The following is a 22,150-nucleotide window of genomic DNA, read 5'->3' as shown; positions in this document are numbered from 1 at the left end:
CCCTTATATTAGTGGTCAGTGTGAGAAGGACCCCCTTATATTAGTGGTCAGTGAGAGAAGGACCCCCTTATATTAGTGGTCAGTGAGAGAAGGACCCCCCTATATTAGTGGTCAGTGGGAAAAGGATCCCCTTATATTAGTGGCCAGTGGGAGAAGGATCCCCTAATATTAGTGGCCAGTGGGAGAAGGACCCCCTTATATTAGTGGTCAGTGAGAGAAGGACCCTCTTATATTAGTGGCCAGTGGGAAAAGGATCCCCTTATATTAGTGGCCAGTGGGAGAAGGATCCCCTAATATTAGTGGTCAGTGGGAGAAGAACCTCCTTATATTAGTGGCCAGTGGGAGAAGGATCCCCTAATATTAGTGGTCAGTGGGAGAAGAACCTCCTTATATTAGTGGCCAGTGGGAGAAGGATCCCCTAATATTCGTGGTCAGCTCAGTGGGAGAAAGACCGTGTTTACACTACGAGATGTTTCTCGGGGGCTGCAGTTCCCCTGATCTCCACAAGGTGGTGATCTTCTCACTTCTACCCAGACAGGAAGTCTCTATGGAAGACAGGAAGTGATGTCAGGGACAAACAGGAAGTGATCTTAGATAAAGACAGGAAGTTCCATGAGGTACGAATAACAGAGGAGACATTGCTGAAATTGGCAGCAGAGGAGGTAATAAGATCTTATTTTCTATTTACACCCAGTACCCCCCCCATCATGTTCCGTCCTCTTCCTCCATAGTCACTGTGACGTCTTTTATCTCCAGCAGATGATGATATACATATATAGTGTGGAAACCTAGATTAACCCCTTCAGGGGCAGAACATTTCCCCCACTTACCGGGCCGGAACATAGTCCAATCTGGTGGATTAGATGACTTTTGTTGGGTTTCGGGGGATGGGTTTTTTTTTTTTTTTTAATTAGGGGTGCATTTAAACATATATGTCATTGTTTTATAATCTTCACAGTTTAGAAGTGTTCAGGGAGAAATATATGACACTACGCAGATAGCAAATGGGCAATCATTGCAAGGTGCAGCCAGCGCATTCATGGAGTGAAGGGGTCAGCAGTACGGAGCATAGAGCAAAAAAAAAAAAAGGCGCGCGCCCCAATTTATAACTAGCTTTTAACCCCCTCACCCCTCCCCCCCCCCCGCGCTATAGCCAAAAGATGAATACAGCGTGGGTTTAAAATGCTGGGAGGGCGTCCATGGACGTCCTCCCATGCTTGCGTTGCCCCGCGCGCGCCCTGCGGCGCATGGGTGGCGCGCTCTGCGAACATTGGGTCCTTTAGTCACAGATTGGTGTAAAGGACCAATCACAGCGGCCCTTTACCACGTGATGAGCTGTCAGCCAATGACACCTGATCACACGATGTAAACAGAAGCCGGTTATCGGCTTTTTTTTCCCCCTCACGCCAACAGCATGAGGAGAAAAGGGGAAAGCAGATAGCCTGCTTCTGGTAAAAGGATATTGGTTCCAAAAGCGCCCACCAGTGCCACCTATCAGTGCCCATCGGTACTGCTAATCAGTGCCCACCAGTGCCACCTATCAGTGCCCATCGGTACTGCTAATCAGTGCCACCGATCAGTGCCCTCAATGCTGCCAATTAGTGCCCATTAATGCCTCATCATCAGTGCCTCCTGATCGGTGCCCACCAGTGCAGCCTATCAATTCCCATCAGTGCAGCCTCATCAGCGCACATCAGTGAAGGAGAAAAATTTACTTTGCAAAATTTTATAGCAAACTATGAAAAATGTTTGGGGTTTTTTTTTTTTTCAAAATTTTCTGTCTTTTTTTTTTTTTTTTTTTGTTTACCAAAAAAATTAAAAACCCAATAGTGATTAACCACTTCAGCCCTGGAAGATTTTACCCCCTTCCTGACCAGAGCACTTTTTGCGATTTTAAACTGACAATTGCGCGGTCGTGCGACGTTGCGCCCAAACAAAATTGACGTCCTCCCCCCCCCCCCCCCCCACAAATAGAGATTTTTTTGGGCGGTATTTGATCACCTCTGCGGTTTTTATTTTTTGTGCTATAAACAAAAAAAGAGCGACAATTTTGAAAAAAAAAAAGCAATATTTTTTTACTTTTTGCTATAATAAATATCCCCCCAAAATTGATAAAAAAACAAATTTTTTCCTCAGTTTAGCTCGATCCGTATTCTTCTACATATTTTTGGTAAAAAAAAATCGCAATAAGCGTATATCGATTGGTTTGCGCAAAAGTTATAGCATTTACAAAATAGGGGATAGTTTTATGGCATTTTTATTATAACTTTTTTTTATTAGTAATGGCGGCGATCTGTGATTTTTTTTTTTTTATCGTGACTGCGACATTACGGCGGACACATCGGACGCTTTTGACACTATTTTGGGACCATTGTCATTTATACAGCGATCAGTGCTATACAAATGCACTGATTACTGTGTAAATGACACTGGCAGGGAAGGGGGTTAAACACTAGGGGGGGGCGATGAAGGGGTTAAGTGTGTCCTAGGGAGTGATTCTAACTGTGTGTGGGGGGGGGGGGATGGGCTTCAACTCACATGACACTGATCACTGCTCCCGATGACAGGGGGCAGTGATCTCTGTCATGTCACAAGGCTGAAACGGAGGAAATGCCTTGTTTACATAGGCACTTCCCCGTTCTTCGGCTCCGTGACACGATCGCATGGAGTCCCGCGGGCATGCTGTACGCGGCTCGCGCCCGCCAATTGAAGGGGACGTACAGGTACGCCCATTTGCCCACCGCTGCCATTGTGCCGACTTATATCGGCGTGCGGCGGTCGGCAAGTGGTTAAATATCACCAAAAGAAAGCTCTATTCATGTGAAAAAATGATAAAAAATGTCATATGAGTACAGTGTTGTATGACCGCGCAATTGTCTTTCAAAGTGCGAGAGCGCTGAAAGCTGAAAATTGGCCAGGAAAGGGGGTGAAAGTGCCCGGTAGGCAAGTGGGGTAAAGTTGGGTGCACGTGGGAGGGCTTTGTGCAGAGACAACAAAATAATTGTGCGCCTCACTCTAAAAGCTGGTGATGAATTGGGGTGGTTGCCATGTTTGTTTGGCTTGCTGGAATGGTGGAAGGAACACATTGGCCGCCTTGAGCGGCCATTGTGCTGTACTGGGCTTCTGGTGTATCCTGGTGCCTTCAAGGAGGAATGGGCTATCACCCAAGCTCATTTATCCATTGGTTTATATGCTCCAATATGGAGGATCTCGGAGACTACAGCTAGGACTTTACAGAAAGGCTTTGACGAGGCAGTGAGGCTTCCACATATATTTGCAAATGCTGGGCAATTAAAACTAGTGTTAGTATTGTGTGGCCTATACCACCCAAAAATTTCTAATTTCATTTGCCGAATTTATCTGTCTACAAGGAAACCTGTATAGATGAAATGACGAATGAAGATGGAGGAGCACCAGATTTACATGGCCGAGAGGATACTAAACTTCACCCTGGAGATCATCTACCTGCTGACCGGAGAGGTGAGGAGGATTCTGGGAGGTCACATGACATCACTCTTATCTCTATTAATAATACACAGACCTGACCGGAGAGGTGAGGAGGATTCTGGGAGGTCACATGACATCACTCTTATCTCTATTAATAAAACACAGACCTGACCGGAGAGGTGAGGAGGATTCTGGGAGGTCACATGACATCACTCTTATCTCTATTAACAAAATACAGACCTGACCGGAGAGGTGAGGAGGATTCTGGGATTCTAACATGATATTCCTATTGGTTCTCCAATACAGAGATTTCCTCTTGTGAAGTCAGGTGATCATATGACCATCACAGTGCCTCCATGTGACTCCCTAAAACCTGAGAGACACAACATGGAGAAGATTCTAGAAGTCACCAAGAAGATGATGGAGCTGCTGACAGGAGAGGTGAGCGGTGCTGGGAATTCTGGGACATTATCCATGAAGGACTTGGAGTCTTTAGAAGGACACAAGGATCTCTACAAGGACTTCATGATGGACAATCAGCCGCCCCTCACATCACCGGGTAAGAGGAGACTTTATTGTAAAGGAGAGAGCAGTACGGAGGCTCCACCTAGATCCCCCATCATCTGATAAACACATAGAAACAATGTATTCAGTCAGTGTGTGTGTTTCCTACAGATGGATCCAGTAATAGGAACCCACCAGAGAGATGTCCCCGTCCTCTGTATTCCCGGGATTCCACACAGGAAGATCACAACTATGCACTGCATGATCAGGTAGATGATTGACTATTATTGGTAGTGGTGATTTATATACAAGCATGTTTGTTACAATGAATGTTTCTATTATATATTCAGAGTGGAAATTTTAGAGATAGTGTAAATGTGAAAGAAGAGTATACGGAGGAGGATGAGGAGTATGGTGTGATGATGGCGTTTTCAGGGGGACACACTGATGTCACAATGGAGCCAACTAATAGCCCACCAGAGAGATGTCCCCGTCCTCTGTATTCCCAGGATTCCACACAGGAAGGTCACACCATCCCTCACCATCATCAGGTAGATGAGGAACAATCACTGATAGTATCATTAGGATCTGTACATTATCTGCATTGTTAGCATTGATGTCATTTTTATTATATATTCAGAGTGGAAACCTGAGAGATTCTAAAGTTGAGGTTAAAGAAGAGATAAAAGAGGAGGATGAGGATGGGGTGATGGAGGAGTCCAAGTTTCCCGAAGGACACAAAGATCTGTACCAGGACACCATGGAGGAGTCATCTAGTAACGGGAACCCACCAGAGAGATGTTGCAAGGTTTGTGGATTGGTGCATCTAGAACTGTGTTTCTCAACTCCAGCCCTTAAGGTGCCCCAACAGGTCATGTTTTCAGTCTCACCATTATTTTGCACAGGTGATTTGATCAGTTTCACCGCCTTAGTAATTACCACAGCCGTTTCATCTGATGGAAATCCTAAAAAAATGACCTGGTGGGCACCTTGAGGACTGGATTTGAGAAACACTGCTCTAGAACATGGACTTGTAAAGACAATGTTTTTCTATCTGGTTTCACATTAGTAGAACTTTTTTTTTTGCAGATGTTATTTTCTCTCATTTTCTTGATTTAGAGTGGAGATCCAATTGATATAGAATTTGAGGTTAAATCAGAAGAAGAAGAGACGTATGTGAGGGATGATCAGCAGTCTATGGAGGAGGATGGAATAACGGGGACATTTATAGAGGAGGACACTCCTACAGAGATCAGCACAGGTGGGTCATTAACACTAAATACATTCCTCCACCCATACTGCTCACTGATTGGTCCAGAGTAGGGTGGGGACTGGGTGATATCAGCCTGTAATACCCTGGTCACTTTCCTGAGCTGTGTTCCCCGTCCTGTATTCCTGTATTTCTCTCAGATAATCTTCCTTCTCCGTGCTGTAGACACAATTTATGTATCTAGACTGGATTTATGGAGATTCTGGGGTTCAGCTGGCAGCAAAATGTTGATTTTTCACTATAGGCATTGCTTGACCTAGGCACCTGGGGGAAGGATCTTGGGTCTCCTGCTTGGTGCTCTGGGTCTAGCAGGATCTATGGCACAGCACGTCTACCAGGGGTATTTGTTCTGCTGTTTATTGGAAACGTTGGGTGGAGAGAGATCCCTCAGGATTCAGCTTGAATATTTTAGGACCCAGGCTTTTATTCATGAACACAACACAGGCAAGGAAGTGCAGTACGTCTAATGTCAGTTAGATGGCAATGAGTGATAGAGGGGGTGGGGACACTCGTCCTATAATCCCCTCATCACTGTCACTCCTATAAAAGACAGTTCTTGTTGTTTCCTCACTCTCTGACTAAGGTCCATGAATAAAGAAATGAACTGATAGGAGATCAGAGGACCCATTTACTAGTTACCTTGAGGGTGGAATTGTAAGATCCTCAGAGACAAAGCTGTCTGATGTGGGCGGAGTCCTGGTTTAGGGGAACCAATCTGCTCATGTCTAGTAATAATCTTTGTATTTCTATTTTAGTAGATGGACGGGAGATGAGGAAAACCTCAGAGGATTGTCTCACTTTGTCTCCAGACTGTAAAGTAGAAGATGAGGACATCACACAGTATAGTCCAGGAGAAAACCCGACTACCTCAAATGTCCATCCGGCACCACACAGTGTAGATGGACCATCGTATTCCTCTTATCCTGAGGAACCTCAGACTGTGAGGGACGGTGCCGGACCATCGTATTCCTCTTATCCTGAGGAACCTCAGACTGTGAGGGACGGTGCCGGACCATCGTATTCCTCTTATCCTGAGGAACCTCAGACTGTGCGGGACGGTGCCGGACCATCGTATTCCTCTTATCCTGAGGAACCTCAGACTGTGCGGGACGGTGCCGGACCATCGTATTCCTCTTATTTTGAGGAACCTCAGACTGTGCAGGACGGTGCCGGACCATCGTATTCCTCTTATCCTGAGGAACTTCAGACTGTGAGGGATGGTGCCATCCTTCCAACTCATAAAAAGTTTTCCTGTACTGAGTGTGGGAAGTGTTTTTCAGAGAAGTCCAGTGTTTACAGACATCAGAGACTACACATAGGCAAGAAGATGTACTCCTGCCCTGAGTGCGAGAAATGTTTTCTATATAAACCAGCACTGGATGTACATTACAGATCTCACACAGGTGAGAAGCCGTATTCCTGTCCTGAGTGTGGGAAATGTTTTTCAGATAAGACCAACCTTTCCAGACATCAGAGATCTCACAGGGGGGAGAAGCCGCATTCCTGTCCAGAGTGTGGGAAATGTTTTTCTCAAAGAAATGCTCTAGTCACACATCAAAGGTCTCACAAGGGTGAGAAACCATATTCCTGTTCTGAGTGCGGTAAATGTTTTTCAAATAAGTCCAGTCTTTACAGACATCAGGGAGTGCACACAGGTGAGAAGCCGTATTCCTGTCCTGAGTGTCAGACATGTTTCCTTCATAAATCTTCTCTGGTCACACATCAGATGTCTCACAAGGGTGAGAAGCCACATTCCTGTCCTGAGTGCGGGAAATGTTTTTCAAAAAAGTCGAGTCTTTGCAGACATCAGCAGTTACACACGGGCGAGAAGCAATATTCCTGTCCCGAGTGTGGGAGATGTTTTTCACATAAGTCGACTCTTTGCAGGCATCAGAGATTGCACACGGGGGAGAAGCCGTATCCCTGTCCTGAGTGCAAAAAATGTTTCCTCCATAAATCCTCACTGGTCTCACATCAGAGCTCCCACACAGGGGAGAAGCCATTTTCCTGTCCTGAGTGCGGGAAATGTTTTTTAAATAGGTCCAGTCTTTACAAACATCAAAAACGACATACTGGTGAGAAGCCACGTTCCCGTCCTGTGTGAGGAAATTTTTTTTTTTTTTCAAATCAGCACTGGTCATACATTAGAGATCCCGCACAGGTGAGAAGCCACATTCCTGGCCCGAGTGTGGGAAATGTGTTTCAGAGAAGTCCAATCTTTATAATCATCAGAGATCACACACAGGCAAGAAGCCCTGTTCCTGTCCTGAGTGCGTGAAATGCTTTCTTTATAAATCAGCTCTGATTAATCATCAGAGATCCCTCACTGGAGGGTGCAGACCTGCTTTGAGTGAAGATGGCCAAAAAGTTAGAGGGGTTTTTAAACTAGGCGATGGGGGGGAGGGTCCAGAAGTATAGATGGTCAGCACGAAACATTCCAGAGGGTAGTATTGGGGGCATTAGTGGTAGGTTGACTAAAGCACATAAACACAAGGTAAGCATAGTAACAAGTCCTAGTTGCAATCTCGGAACACCCAATAAGAGGACAATATGCGACCGGTCTACACTACGTGGCATGTTCACCAATGCCAGGAGCCTGGCGGACAAGATGGGTGAACTAGAGATACTGTTGTACGAGGAGGATTTGGATTTTGTGGGAATTGCAGAGACCTGGTTCAACAGCTCCTGATTGGCTGGCAACCATTCAAGGGTATATCCTTTATCACAAGGATAGAGAGGGTAAAAACGCAGAGGGGTATGCCTATATTTAAAAAATAATGGACAAGTGAATGTGAGAGATGACATCACTGAGGGAGCTAGGGAAGAGGTGGAATCCTTATAGGTAGAGCTCCAAAGGCATGAAGCTAAGGGGAAAATAATACTGGGAGTATGCTATAGGCCCCCTAACCTGAGGGAGGAGGGGGAGACGGACCTCCTATCACAATTTGGATTAGCAGCAAGGATGGGAAGTGTTATCATAATGGGGGGATTTTAATTATCCAGACATATACTGGGCGGAGGGAACCGCGCATTCGTCTAAGGCTCGCCAGTTCCTAAATGCCTTGAAGGACAATTTCATGGTTCAGATGGTAGATCCACCAATTAGAAACAAAGCGTTTCTAGATCTACTGATTACCAACAATACAGACCTGATCACAGATGTGGAAATACGGGGCAATTTAGGTAACAGCGATCACAGGTCAATTGGCTTCAGTATAAATCACACAAATAGGAAACATAAAGGGAATACAAAGACACTGAATTTCATAAGAGTCAACTTCCCTAAACTACGAACCTTGCTAGAAGGCATAAATTGGGATAAAATCTTAGGAACATAAAACACAGAGGAGAGATGGGTTTGCTTTAAGAGCATATTAAATAAGAGCATTAGCCAATGCATCCCATTGGGTAATACATTTATAAGAGCGAACAAAAGTCCTGGATGGCTTAACTCCAATATAAAAATGCATATAAAAGCAAAGGAGAAGGCCTTCAAAAAATACAAGGCTGAGGGATCATAGTCAGCATTCAGACTTTATAAAGAATACAACAAGAAATGTAAGGGTGCAATTAGGGCGGCTAAGATAGAACACGAAAAACACATAGCGGAGGAGAGCAAAAAAATTTCCAAGAAATTCTTTAAGTATGTAAACAGTACAAAAGGGAGGACAGACCATATTGGCCCCATAAAGAATGAGGAAGGACATCTGGTTACAAAGGATGGGGAGATGGCTAAAGTATTGAATTTATTCTTCTCCTCAGTCTTCACAAGGGAATTGGGGGGGGGTTCAGTAACCAAAACTGCAGAGTTTATCCTCATGACACAACACAGGAAGCACCTCCGTGGTTAACAGAGGACAGAATTAGACTTGGGAAACTTAACATTGATAAATCACTGGGACTGGATGGCTTGCACCCAAGGATACTTAGGAAACTCAGGCAAGTAATTGCCAGACCATTGTTCCTAATTTTTACTGACAGTCTACTGACTGGAATGGTACCAGCTGATTGGAGAAAAGCCAATGTAGTACCAATATTTTAAAAAGGGCCAAAATACATCCCTGGAATTTACAGACCAGTTAGCCTAACATCAATAGTATGCAAGCTCTTGGAGGGGATGATAAGGGACTATATACAAGATTTTAGCAACGAGAACAATATCATTAGCAGTAATCAGCATGGATTCATGAAGAATCATTCTTGCTAAACCAATCTATTAACCTTCTATGAGGAGGTGAGTTGCCATCTCGATAAAGGAAGGCCCGTAGACGTGTTGTGTCTGGATTTTGTAAAAGCATTTGACACAGTTCCCCATAAACGTTTACTGTACAAGTAAGGTGCGTTGGCATGGACCATAGGGTGAGTACCTGGATTGAAAACTGGCTACAAGGGCGTGTTCAGAGGGTGGTGATAAATGGGGAGTACTCGGAATGGTCAGGGGTGGGTAGTGGGGTTCCCCAGGGTTCTGTGCTGGGACCAATCCTATTTAATTTGTTTATAAACGACCTGGAGGATGGGATAAACAGTTCAATCTCTGTATTTGCAGACGATACTAAGCTAAGCAGGGCAATAACTTCTCCGCAGGATGTGGAAACCTTGCAAGAAGATCTGAACAAATTCATGGGGTGGGCAACTAAATGGCAAATGAGGTTTAATGTAGAAAAAGTTAAAATAATGCATGTATTGGTGATCCCACAACAGGGATAAAACTTTTTTGTGGAAGAGAGTTTAACAAGACTCGTGGACACTCATTAAAATTAGTAGAAAAGAGGTTTAACCTTAAACTACGTAGAGGGTTCTTTACTGTAAGAGCGGCAAGGATGTGGAATTCCCTTCCACAGGCGGTGGTCTCAGCGGGGAGCATCGATAGTTTCAAAAAACGATTAGATAAGCACCTGAATGACCGCAATATACAGGGATATACAATGTAATATTGACATATAATCACACACATAGGTTGGACTTGTGTCTTTTTTCAACCTCCCCTACTATGTAACAGGTGAAAAGTCACATTCCTGTCCCGAGTGCAGGAAATGTTTTGTATATAAATCAGAACTCCAAAGGTCTTGCATAGGGAAAAGCCATATGCGGGAAATGTTCTTCACCGAAGTGTTGTTCTGTATGTAAGAGAGCCCACTCAACCTTTGAGGTGTATTAGTACCTTGAGTGTGGGAAATGTCTTGTATATGAATGTTGCTGGACATGTGGGGAAGAAGCACACCCTGATATACACCTCAGATATACTCCATGGCTGATCTTCATTATGTAAGAAACAGTTGATAAGGAGATCAGAGATCACCAAAGACATGGATGAAGTGTTGTACTGTGTTGGCCATTGATAGCAGGAGAAAAATAAAAATGGAGTCATTACCTCTCATTGGCTGAGTACATTTTGTGGTGGAAGATTTCATAAACACTTAGGGCTAGTTTACACTTGCTTTAAAACAAGGCTTCTTCGGACAGGCTTTGTTAAAGCTCTCTGAACGCCAGTCAAAGCCCCTGTCACTAAATAAAATGGGTAGCTTACAGTCCTGTTTACTCTTTGCTTTTGTTTGGTGCTTCGATGAGGCTTGGTGGGGCTTCAGTAAGGCTTCGAGCAAGCTTTGTCATAGACTTCTATGGAGGCTTTGAAGCACAACTAAAGCGACATGGGGTATCATTTTTGAAGCAAAGCAAAAGCAAGGTGTAAACAGGACTGTAAGCTAACCATTTTATTTAGTGACAGGAGCTTTGACTGGCGTTCAGGGAGCTTTAACAAAGCCTGTCCGAAGCCTTGTTTTGAAGCAATCGTAAACTAGCCCTTAATGTGTGTTCAAGCCAAAGCAAGTGTAAATGAGCCCTAAGGACTCGTTTACACTTGCTTCAAAACAAGGCTTCGGACAGGCTTTGTTAAAGCTCTCTGAACGCTAGTCAAAGCTCCTGTCATCTGACTCAAAGCCAATGTCACTAAATAAAATGGTTAGCTTACAGTCCTGTGTAAACCGTGCTTTTGTTTTGCTTGGGCTTCCCTTGAAAATCATACCCCATGTCACTTTAGTGGTGCTTCAAAGCCTCCATATAAGTCTATGGTAAAGCTTGCTTGAAACCCAATTCGAAGCCTCGCCAAAGACTCATCGAAGCTCCACCAAAGCCTCATCAAAGCACCACCGAAGGCTTCATGTACACGGGACGTTGTTTAACCTCTCCTGAACGATTTAACTTGACAGCTAGAATCCGACATTTAAAAACATCCGTTTAGCCGCGTTTTGCTGCGTTTGCGTTTAGGAGCGTTTTTTTTTTTTTTTTTTGTTAAAATGAAAAACGTCTGTAAACGAAACGCTGCTAAACGCAAGTTACGAGTCAAAAATTATACCCTATGTCGCTTTAGTGGTGCTTCAAAGCATCTTCAAAGCCTCCATAGAAGTCTATGGGCTTCGGTGGGGCTTCGATGAGGCTTTGGTGGGGCTTCGATGAGGCTTTGGTGGAGCTTCGGCGGGGCTTCGATGAGGCTTTGGTGGGGCTTCGATGAGGCTTTAGTGGGGCTTCAAGCGAGCTTTGCCATAGACTTCTATGGAGGCTTTGAAAACACTTTGAAGCACCACTAAAGCTACATGAGGTATAATTTTTGAAGCAAAGCCAAAACAAAAGCAAGGTGTAAACAGGACTGTAAGCTGACCATTTTATTTAGGGACAGCGTTCAGAGAGCTTCAACAAAGTAAGTGTAAACGAGCCCTTACTGTGACGGACTCAAGAGGAGTATGTCCGCCGTATAAGCTTCCCTTGCCCGGTACCAGCACGATCCAAGATCCCTTAGCTCATCCAGCCACTTGTCAAGACATCCGTGTAGGGTGGTAAAAAAAACATAAGACTGTTTATTGAAACACAGGCACAAAGAGATATACTCTCTGGACAAATCCCCCCTTCTGTGTTGTCCGCGGGGCGCACCGCATCCTTGTCAGATGAATGTCGGACGTGGACGCTCTTCTTCTCCCGCTCTTCTCCAGGGCGGTGACCAATGACGTAGCCTTTACAGTCTTACCCGTGCTTGGTCACGCCCCCTTGCTCCGCCCAAGCATTGCTGAATACAAATATATCTCTGGTCTTGGATATACAGTATGTTTATTTACAGTACTTAGTCTGCTATATTTTATTTTCTTATTAACCCCTATCTGGACCCAGTGTTGACTATGCTTGCATAGAGCAGCCTGTGTTAGGGCTCATAATATACACGCTGCGTTGTGTACGCACTGTGTTACTGCATGCGTTGCGTCAGCACTGCCCATACATATGCGGTAGCGCAGCGCGTGAAGTAACACAGTGCGTACACAACGCAGCCCGTATATTATGAGCCCTAACACAGGCTGCTCTATGCAAACAGTCATGTCATCACATTCTGGAATATCATCAGCCTGCGTTAGGCCTCGAACTATATCATTCTTTTTTTTTTTTTATCCTGTTAGATATGGATCCCAATACTTCTAATCCTGGACCAAAACAAAAGCGCAGGTCATACGAAGCTGGTTTCAAACTTAAGGTTGTGTCAAGAGCAGAAGAAACCAATAACATTATTGCAAGTCGGGAATTTTGTGTTGACGAAAAACAAGTGAGGGACTGGCGGAAAATGAAAGCTGACTTGGAAAAGACTCCAAAGGCAAAAAAAGCCCGACGCGGTTTAACGACTTCATACGGGGCTCTAGAGACTGAATTGCACAAATGGGTTACGGAGTGCCGTCAAAATGGTTACTGCGTAACACGCATGGAAATCCGCTTACGTGCCCTTCAAATGGCTAAAGATGACAAATTGAAAGCACCGGGCATTGAAAATTTTGTTGCGTCGGCAGGATGGTGTACCCGCTTCATGAATAGGTTTGCCCTATGTTTGCGGCAAAGATTTCACAGAAGTTGCCAAAAGACCTCGATGAAAAAGCAAAGTCATTCCATTCATTCGTCATAAAACAAAGAAGGATCCATAACTATGACCTGGGAGATATTGGAAACCTGGATGAAACACCTATGACCTTCGATCTTCCAAGCCACAGAACTGTGGCAAGTTTGAGGGACAAAACAATTTTTCTCAGAACCACGGGAAATGAAAAAAAAACATTTCACGGTCGTTCTGTCATGTTTGGCGAATGGAACTAAGCTGCAGCCTGTCGTTATTTTTAAAAGAAAGACCTTGCCGAAAAAGGTCAAATTCCCACCACGAATTACAGTGCGCGCACATATTAAAGGCTGGATGGATGAAGACGGAACGAAAAAATGGCTGGAAGAAATTTAGAAAGGACGACCAGGAGCAGCCTTGAAGAAAAAACCATCATTGCTAGTTTGGGATATGTTCAGAGCCCACACATCTGATGACATCAAAAAATTGGCAAAGTCTTCTCAAGTTACTTTGGACGTTATTCCAGGTGGGCTTACCTCTGTATTGCAGCCCCTAGACGCGTGTTTAAATAAACCTTTCAAAGACCTTGTGCGAAAGATGTGGCATGAATGGATGTCATCTGGTCAAGCCCGACTGACAAAAGTTGGAAATCTGACGAAGCCCGACATAGAATTGATAGCAAGGTGGGTTCGTGATGCGTGGGAAGAGATTCCAGAGGGAATGGTGCAACGCGCCTTCAAGAAATGTGGCATTAGCAATGCTATGGATGGCAGTGAAGAGAACGACAGCAGTGATGGTGATGACTGCGAACCTAGTGATGATGACAATGTCTATGCTGATAACCTCACACCAGCTAATGCTGAAGCTCTGTTTGGACATACAGATAATCAGGAGGAATCCAGTTTTGAAGGATTTTAACTCTTGTGTTTTAGCTTGGTTGCTGATTAAGCTAAGGTTTTTGTACTTTTAAAGTTATTGTTGATACCATATTGTTTTTGTTGACCCTCTTTTCCAATTACAGAGCTAGTTTACTGTTTTTCTTTGAAATAAATATTCAAAAACATTTAACCTACTGATGCCTCAATTAATGTAATTTTATTGGTATCTATTTTTATTTTTGAAATTTACCAGTAGCCGCTACATTTCCCACCCTAGGCTTATACTCGAGTCAATACATTTTTTAGCCATTTTTTTGCGGTAAAATTAGGTGCCTCGGCTTGTATTCGGGTCGGCTTATACTCGAGTGTATACGGTACATCCCATAATTGATTGCGCCCAAGGCAGACAGAAACCTAAGAACAATGGGATACAGGTACATTCAAATTTTCATCAGTAGACCGCAGGGGTGTTGCTAGGTCTACAAAAAGATCTGGGGCTAGAGCCCATAGCAGCATAGTAAAGAAAGTCATACGCTTGGGTGGGCATACACATGTATATACAGTAATATATGTGTGTGTGTGTGTATATCCCCAGAGAGCCCCCCACTGACATCAGGGTCCCCAGAGAGCCCCCCACTGACATCAGGGTCCCCAGAGAGCCTCCTCCTTACATCAGGGTTCCCAGAGAGCCCCCTCCTTACATCAGGGTCCCCAGAGAGCCTCCTCCTTACATCAGGTTCTCAGAGAGCCCCCCTTACATTAGGGTCCCCAGAGAGCCTCCCCCTTAAAATCAGGGTCCCCAGAGAGCCTCCCCCTTAAAATCGGGGTCCCCAGAGAGCCTCCCCCTTGCATCAGGGTCCCCAGAGAGCCCCCCCCCACTTACATCAGGGTCCCCAGAGAGCCTCCCCTCCCCTTGGGGACCGCTGCAGAGATTCGGGGCTATGGGCACCAGATTCGGGGCTATAGCCCCAAAAGCCACCCCCTAGCGACGCCACTGGTAGACCATCGTATCAGCAGGGAGGGCTGTTGGAGAAATCTCCCCTCCACTCTGCCCACGGTCTACATGCTAGAAACACATAATACAAACAGTAAAGAGGAGCCGAGCATGGTTACAATGTTTCTGATAATAGTTCCATAAGCTCGACTGGGAGAAATGTGACTGCCCAGTAACTTAGGAACATGGGACAGCAGTCACACTTTAAATCTGGGTAACAAAGTTCTGTATGGTCGGAGAAAACAGTGTTATTTCCAATGTCAGTGTCACAGGGAAGGAGCAGGGCACATCAGACAAATATACCCAGAAATAGTCCTGTACAAGCATAACCCCACCTCAAACTATCTAGCAATGGTCTGAGACAAACGGTGGAATTTATCTTCATATAGGGATATTGTTCGGAAATGTTACTGTCCCAAGTTCCCAAGTGAAAGAGCATCTTCATTCTTTCAACACAAACCACACATATAAGACCCTGGATAACATGGGTAAAAGGAAATGCTGAGTCCAGTGTGGTTGTACGGTGAGTCTGGTTAGTGCAGACCTGACTGGGGTTCTTGGTCACCCTGTGCCCCTTATAGACACTGAATTACACATAGGAAGGGTTGGGGGAGCTGGACAAGGAGTTTCCAGAGATCTCTAAGGTAAGCTGGGTTCCACAAGCCCCCCTGCCCAAAGTGACTCCCATCGGACTTACTTTCCTTGGTCAAGCCAGGTTTTGTACAAATAACTGTGAAATCATACTCATGTAACCGTGAGTACAGTAGACATTGAAGGACACAAGGTAAACCAGCGGTAAGTAAGGGAGAATCCGGGACAGAGGTCGGTGAGACCAGGACTTTATGAGTCCAAGCAATAAAGTGGAGGACTCCCAGGTCTTCCATACTAGGGTCAGTTCAGCAAGTGTTCTGCTACAGGAAGGCCCATCTTATTGTTTTTAATGGTGTATCGGTGAGATATCGCTGATATAGCATTTGCTCGAAAATCTTAAGTATACATACATTCACCGACCACTTTATTAGGTACTCCTTGCTAGTACCCCCTTGGACCTGGTCCCCCTTCTGCCTTCAGAACTGCCTTCATTCTTCATGGCATAGATTCATATATACGGTAGACATGTGCATCAGTTTTCGCCCGAATGCACTTTCGTCTGAATTTCAGGGATTTTGACGTTCATTTTAACAAACGATAATGAACATGCGGAATCCGAAAGATCCGACATAAAAATTGCTTTATTTTCGTTCCATTCCGACAACAGTTCGATAGAGATAGAGATAGAAGATTCGACATGACGGTGACAATAGCGATCTCTGTCTGTCGAATGTGCCTAACCTAACTCTATTAGTCCAAGATTATTCGACATAGAGAGAAAAGATTCGACAGTATAGAGACATGAAGATTCGACGAAGCAGCTAAAAACATACGATCGCCACAAACGGACATTTATGGTCAAATTCTCCGCCCAAAGGCTATAGAAGAATTCTAATGTTGGTTGACTAGTAATAATAATTAATAAATATAATTATTACTAGTCATACAACATTAGAATTCTACTATAGCTTGTGGGCAGGGCATTCGACCGGAAATGTAACGGACACCATAAGCCTTCAATGACAGATTCGACCTTAATTAATTCAGATTTTCGGGCGAATTAATTTTTTAACGAAACAAAATAAATAAAAACGAATTTCAGGAGTAACTAAATGTATTTTTCGGACAAAAACGAAATTCCAAAACAAAATATTTCAGTGTGCACATGTCTAATATGCGGCCTCTCGGGTGGGCTTCAACGCTGAGGGGCCGCATATAGGCCCTATGCAAACACATTACTGTCCCGAGTGTGCACTCCCTGCGTGCACCCGTCACAGTAACCGACGGGCACCAGAAATCTCCCGATGCTTACTTGTGATTAGGATCTTTCCGTTCATGTGACTGCCAATCACAGTGGTCACATGATCAGAATGCCCACCATCTGGCATTTAGAACCTCTTTAAGAGCCAGGAGGCAGTGGCAGGAAGGGGTTAAAGTCATGAGCCAATAGTTATTGCCCCTGGCAAAAAAGGCAACCACCAAAGCAAGCCATTTCTTACAAAATCTGACACCAAGAGGTGTCATGGAGGAGTTTTTTGACAACTCGAGAGGACAGCAAAATGAGAAGGGTGGCCTATTTGCACTTTTTTGTATTAAGAGACCAACAAAAAGCATATTATGACTTCACTTCTGAGTTTGCTGGGGTCTATGACCACCCAAAATTTGAGATCCTAACCTGTCTGGGGGTGCACGGTTAGAACTATCTAACAGATCAACCATTACTGTCACAAAGGCATGGTCTAGTTCAGCTGGCCACTAAGTGGCAGCGGCCCAAGACCTCAACAGGACCCCAAATGATAAAGAGGTCCATGGTGGACCACTTTCTTTGGTCTCTATATTTGGGCCATGGCGGAGCACTATTTATGAAGAGGGCCATGGTGGAGCACTATCTTTGAAGAGGGCCATGGCGGAGCACTATTTATGAAGAGGGCCATGGTGGGCCACTATCTTTGAAGAGGGCCATGGCGGACAACTATTTATGAAGAGGGCCATGGTGGGCCACTATCTTTGAAGAGGGCCATGGCGGACCACCATTTATGAAGAGGGCCATGGTGGACCACTATCTTTGGTCTCTATCTTTGGGCCATTGTAGACCACTATCTTTGGGCCTTAATGAACCACTATGTTTGAAGAGGGCCATGGTGGACCACTACCTTTGGTCTCTGCAATGATAGATTTGTCACAGAGACTCCAAAACTATAAACTAGTTGAAATAATTGAAAGATCTCTCCACCCAGACAAAAGGAGCTTGCTTCGACATGCCGGGGGAAAGGTTTTTTTCCATTTGGCAAAAACATTTTGCAGAACCCTGGAGTCATCCTAAAGGACTCCCATGAAGAATCAGCCCCTGGCTCATTGGGTAAGCAACCTGGATCCTGCCTGCGCCAGAAGGGGATGCCATTCAAAGCTGGAGGTGTCATAATAGGGAGCAATGCAAATGGAGCCAATGAAATGTGAGGCTCTCCACAGGCTTTTTCTTTTTGCCCAGGAAGCTTTTGAATGCACTGTAGTCATCAATCAAGTTCTATTCACTGCTTTGCTGAACTTGGAGAGTATGGTTACCCCAGTACAGGATATCATGGTAGGTGAAGTGAAACCCGCAACCAAGATGCTTCTGGTTGCATGCATCCATGCAGATACAAGTGTAGCGCTTCCCTCATAGGAGCTGCTAAGCAAATGCCCAAATATTTTACCCAGTAGTTTCCTTGCAGCCAGGCACACAATTCCAATCATTCTTCAGCCTCATTACCCAGTCTAGGGGTATGCTTTTTTTTATGCTTTAATAAGAACTTGGATAGGTAGTGGATAATGGTAGGATACTCCAGTAACCCTTAGTAATAATTTAAGGACACTGAGCCTTCCCTTGTAGAACTGTGAGTCAAGTCCTTGCTGAAGTAAAGAATGGACTGAGCTTTGTAGTAGCAACTTGAAGAGATTAGTCTTCATCTTTGAACAATCCGAGGCATTAAATAGACTGAGCCCTTCAGGACACCAAATTCAATGTCCTTAGTCTGGGTCTATCATAAGAGGGCCGTGGTGGACCACTATCTTTGGTCTCTATCTTTGGGCCATTGTGGACCTCTATCTTTGGTCTCTATCTTTGGGCCTTAATGGACCAACAGCACACAGTCTCCAGAATCCCTCACACCAGTCTGTACTCACTAACATCCTTGAAAAATTGTCTGCCTCCTTCCAACATTCCCCAGACACTGTCACCCCGTGGTACCAGATTAGATCCTTAGATGACAGCCGTCAGTCAGCTTCAGCAACTCTCAGCAAAGCAGGCCTCCAGACAGCCATTTTGAGGCCTTGACAACCCGCAGGCACATGGTGAATGCCCCCTCTAGGCCATGATCTCCTCCTCAGGGAAAAAGACCAGGTTGTTCGCAGTCTCAGAGTATTTATACACACTCCCAGTCATCATCTGGGCACCTCTCCACATGAATTGGCCACTGCTGCATAAATATTCATCTGCTGATTAGATTCTTCCTGCTCACTAACTTCCAGAACATTTCTGGACCAGCTAGGGGGAAGCAGCCAGTCAATCCTGTAGCCACTGAAACACAGAACAATCAAACACAGTCACACTTATTATAGGGAACCAGAGCTAAATTTGCCTAACAACCAAATGCAACTCCACTGGGTACAGTGAGCCAGAATAAATTTACCTTATCCTAGCACCTATCTAGGTGGGTGTTACACAAGAATCTACCTACTGGTGTCCATGAATATTATCACCTGACTGGTGAGACTGGTACACTCTGTAATAATGGGACATTAACTTCTGTAATTTTGGGAACTGTGGGAAAGAAGGGGTATCTGACCAAAGGAGTGAAACAGACCTCTAACCTTTAGAGGACATTGTTATAGATACAGTGCATCCGGAAAGTATTCACAGTGCTTCACTTTTTCCACAATTTGTTATGTTACAGCCTTATTCCAAAATGGATTGGATTCATTATTTTCCTAACAATTCTACAAACAATCCCCCATTATGACAATGCGAAAGAAGTTTGTTTGAAATCTTTGCAAATTTATTCAAAATAAAAACAAAAAAAATCCAATGTACATAAGTATCACAGCCTTTGCTCAGAACTTTGGTGAAGCACCTTTGGCACCAATTACAGCCTCAAATCTCTTTGAGTATGATGTTACAAGCTTGGCACGCCTATTTTTGGACAGTTTCTTCCATTCTTTTTTGCAGGACCTCTCAAGCTCCATCAGGTTGGATGGGGAGTGTCGGTGCACAGCCATTTTCAGATCTCTCCAGAGATGTTCAATCAGGTTCAAGTCTGGACTCTGCCTGGGCCACTCAAGGACATTCACAGAGTTGTCCCGTAGCCACTCCTTTGTTATCTTGGCTGTGTGCTTAGGGTCATTGTCCTTTTGGAAGATAAACCCTTCGCCCCAGTCTGAGGTCCAGAGCGCTCTGTTTTCATCAAGGATGTCTCTACATCCTGCATTCATCTTTCCTTCGATCCTGTTTAGTCTCCCAGTTCATGCCGCTAAAAAACATCCCCACAGCAGAATACTGCCACCACCATGCTTCAGTTTAGTAATGGTATTGGCCAGGTGAGGAGTGGTGGCTGTTTTCCTCCAGACATGACGCTTGCCATTCAGGCCAAAGAGTTCAATCTTTGTTTCATCAGACCAGAGAATTTTGTTTCTCATGGTCTGAGAGTCCTTCAGGTGCCTTTTGGAGAACTCCAGGTGGGCAGTCATGTGCCTTTTACTGAGGAGAGGCTTCCATCTGGCCACTCTACCATATAGGGTTGATTGGTGGAGTGCTGCAGAGATAGTTGTTCTTCTGGAAGGTTCTCCTCTCTCCACAGAGAAACACTGGAGCTCTGTCAGAGTGACCATCGGGTTCTTGGTCACCTCCCTGACTAAGGCCCTTCTCCCCCGATCGCTTAGTTTGGCCAGGCGGCCCACTCTAGGACGAGTCCTGGTGGTTCCAAACTTCCATTTACGAATGATGGAGGCCTCTGCGTTCATTGGGGTCTTCAGTGCTGCAGAAATTTTTCTGTACCCTTCCCCAGATCTGTGCCTTCATAAAATCCTGTCTCTGATGTCTACAGACAATTCCTTGGACTTCATGGCTTGGTTTGTGCTCTGACATGCACTGTTATCTGTGGGACCTTATATAAACAGGTGTGTGACTTTCCAGATCATGTCCAATCAACTGAATTTACCACAGGTGGACTCCAATCAAGTTGTAGAAACATCTCAAGGATGATCAGTGGAAACAGGAGGCACCTGAGCTCAATTTTGAGTTTCATGGCAAAGGCTGTAATACTTATGTACATGGGATTTTTTCGGTTTTTTATTTTTAATAAATTTGCAAAGATTTCAAACAAACTTCTTTTACAATGTCATTATGGGGTATTGTTTGTAGAATTTTGAGGAAAAAAAAATGAATTCAATCTATTTCCTATCAAGAATAGGCTAAGGTGAACAGATAGAGTTTCTATGCATAGAGCAAATGCCAATGGGACTTTTAATGTCAACCCAAGAAAAAGTGATGATGTTTCAAACAATGTATAAAAAACAACTTTGCATTTTTTCACATATCATATAAGGCGTTAAAAAGCAAACAGAAATATTAAAAAATATGTGTTAATATACGATAAAATACACTGGATTTGACATAACAGCGGAAATGTATGCGTTAAATCAGACATTGATAAATTCCCCCTCAAATCGTTTTGTGAAGCAAAGTTCACTTCTTCAGGACACAAAGTAGATTTCAGGCTGACAACTAACATCTGCAGAGAGACCATGTCATTAAGACAATTTATATTGAAACAAAAGAAAGACACAAAAGCTATACTCGGCTCATACACTATATAACCAAAAGTATTGGAACACCTGCCTTTACACGCACATGAACTTTAATGGCATCCCAGTCTTAGTCCGTAGGGTTCAATATTGAGTTGGCCCACCCTTTGCAGCTATAACAGCTTCAACTCTTCTGGGAAGGCTGTCCATGGAAATGTTTGGCCATTCTTACAGAAGCGCTCCTGTGACCCAGAGTCAATTTGTAGAGTGCTATTGCCCGCTCTCAGCTGATGTCACAGAGCCACTACAGGCTCTGGAAGAATGCTGACCAGGTTGTGGGGATCCACCCAAGTGCCTAATCGACAGCTGGCTCCAGATCTCTCAGTGAGTGGCTGAGAGCCAAAGCCAGCTACGCCCACCTCCTCTCCAGTTCAGGGCTCTCCCATGAGCGCTGGAGGGGCAGAGAGCGTGGACTGACAGTCACTGCTCTCCACTCCGAGACGACCAACATTCATGTGATTACTCAGTTCTCAGGCTTAAAGCTAATGTGGGACAGCTGCAGCATAGACTTGAGTCCCATACTTCTCCTGTAATGGGTAGTCCAAAAAATGGGAAAGACTGAAACCACCTTTAGCCAGCATGCCTATTTGCCATACATGAAGTGCCTCAAGCCTCCATGAGGAGTTTCACCCTTGCAATCTTGCTGACCCCCCCCCCAAGCTGGTTCTCATGTTACAAGGACCATCTAAAACTCCCTCACAGATCAATACATCTCCTTGATCACAGCCACGAGCTATAACCTACAGAGGGAGTAAAGACAGGAAGCC

General features: G+C 44.5%; 2 protein-coding genes and 1 pseudogene across 2 annotated transcripts in view; 2 read left to right on the top strand and 1 right to left on the bottom strand.

The window, feature by feature from the left end:
- LOC141106799 (uncharacterized) overlaps positions 1 to 22,150 on the bottom strand; it is a 262,881-nt pseudogene that overhangs the window by 69,281 nt on the left and 171,450 nt on the right.
- LOC141104964 (uncharacterized) overlaps positions 542 to 22,150 on the top strand; it is a 71,539-nt gene continuing 49,930 nt past the window's right edge. Inside the window, exons 1-3 of the mRNA XM_073594773.1 lie at positions 542 to 662; positions 3,372 to 3,480; positions 3,754 to 4,006. Of these exons, the coding sequence (XP_073450874.1) occupies positions 3,397 to 3,480; positions 3,754 to 4,006 (337 nt within the window). The 5' untranslated portion in view covers positions 542 to 662; positions 3,372 to 3,396. The remainder of the gene's footprint in view (positions 663 to 3,371; positions 3,481 to 3,753; positions 4,007 to 22,150) is intronic.
- On the top strand, positions 6,549 to 10,615 carry LOC141105454 (uncharacterized). The gene has a single exon (XM_073595310.1). The coding sequence runs from the start codon at positions 6,549 to 6,551 to the stop codon at positions 7,323 to 7,325; it is 777 nt and encodes a 258-aa protein (XP_073451411.1). The 3' UTR covers positions 7,326 to 10,615.

Source organism: Aquarana catesbeiana, linkage group LG08 (genome assembly GCF_042186555.1).
Source record: "Aquarana catesbeiana isolate 2022-GZ linkage group LG08, ASM4218655v1, whole genome shotgun sequence".
Taxonomy (NCBI): domain Eukaryota; kingdom Metazoa; phylum Chordata; class Amphibia; order Anura; family Ranidae; genus Aquarana; species Aquarana catesbeiana.
This window is presented reverse-complemented; position numbering and strand designations above follow the sequence as displayed.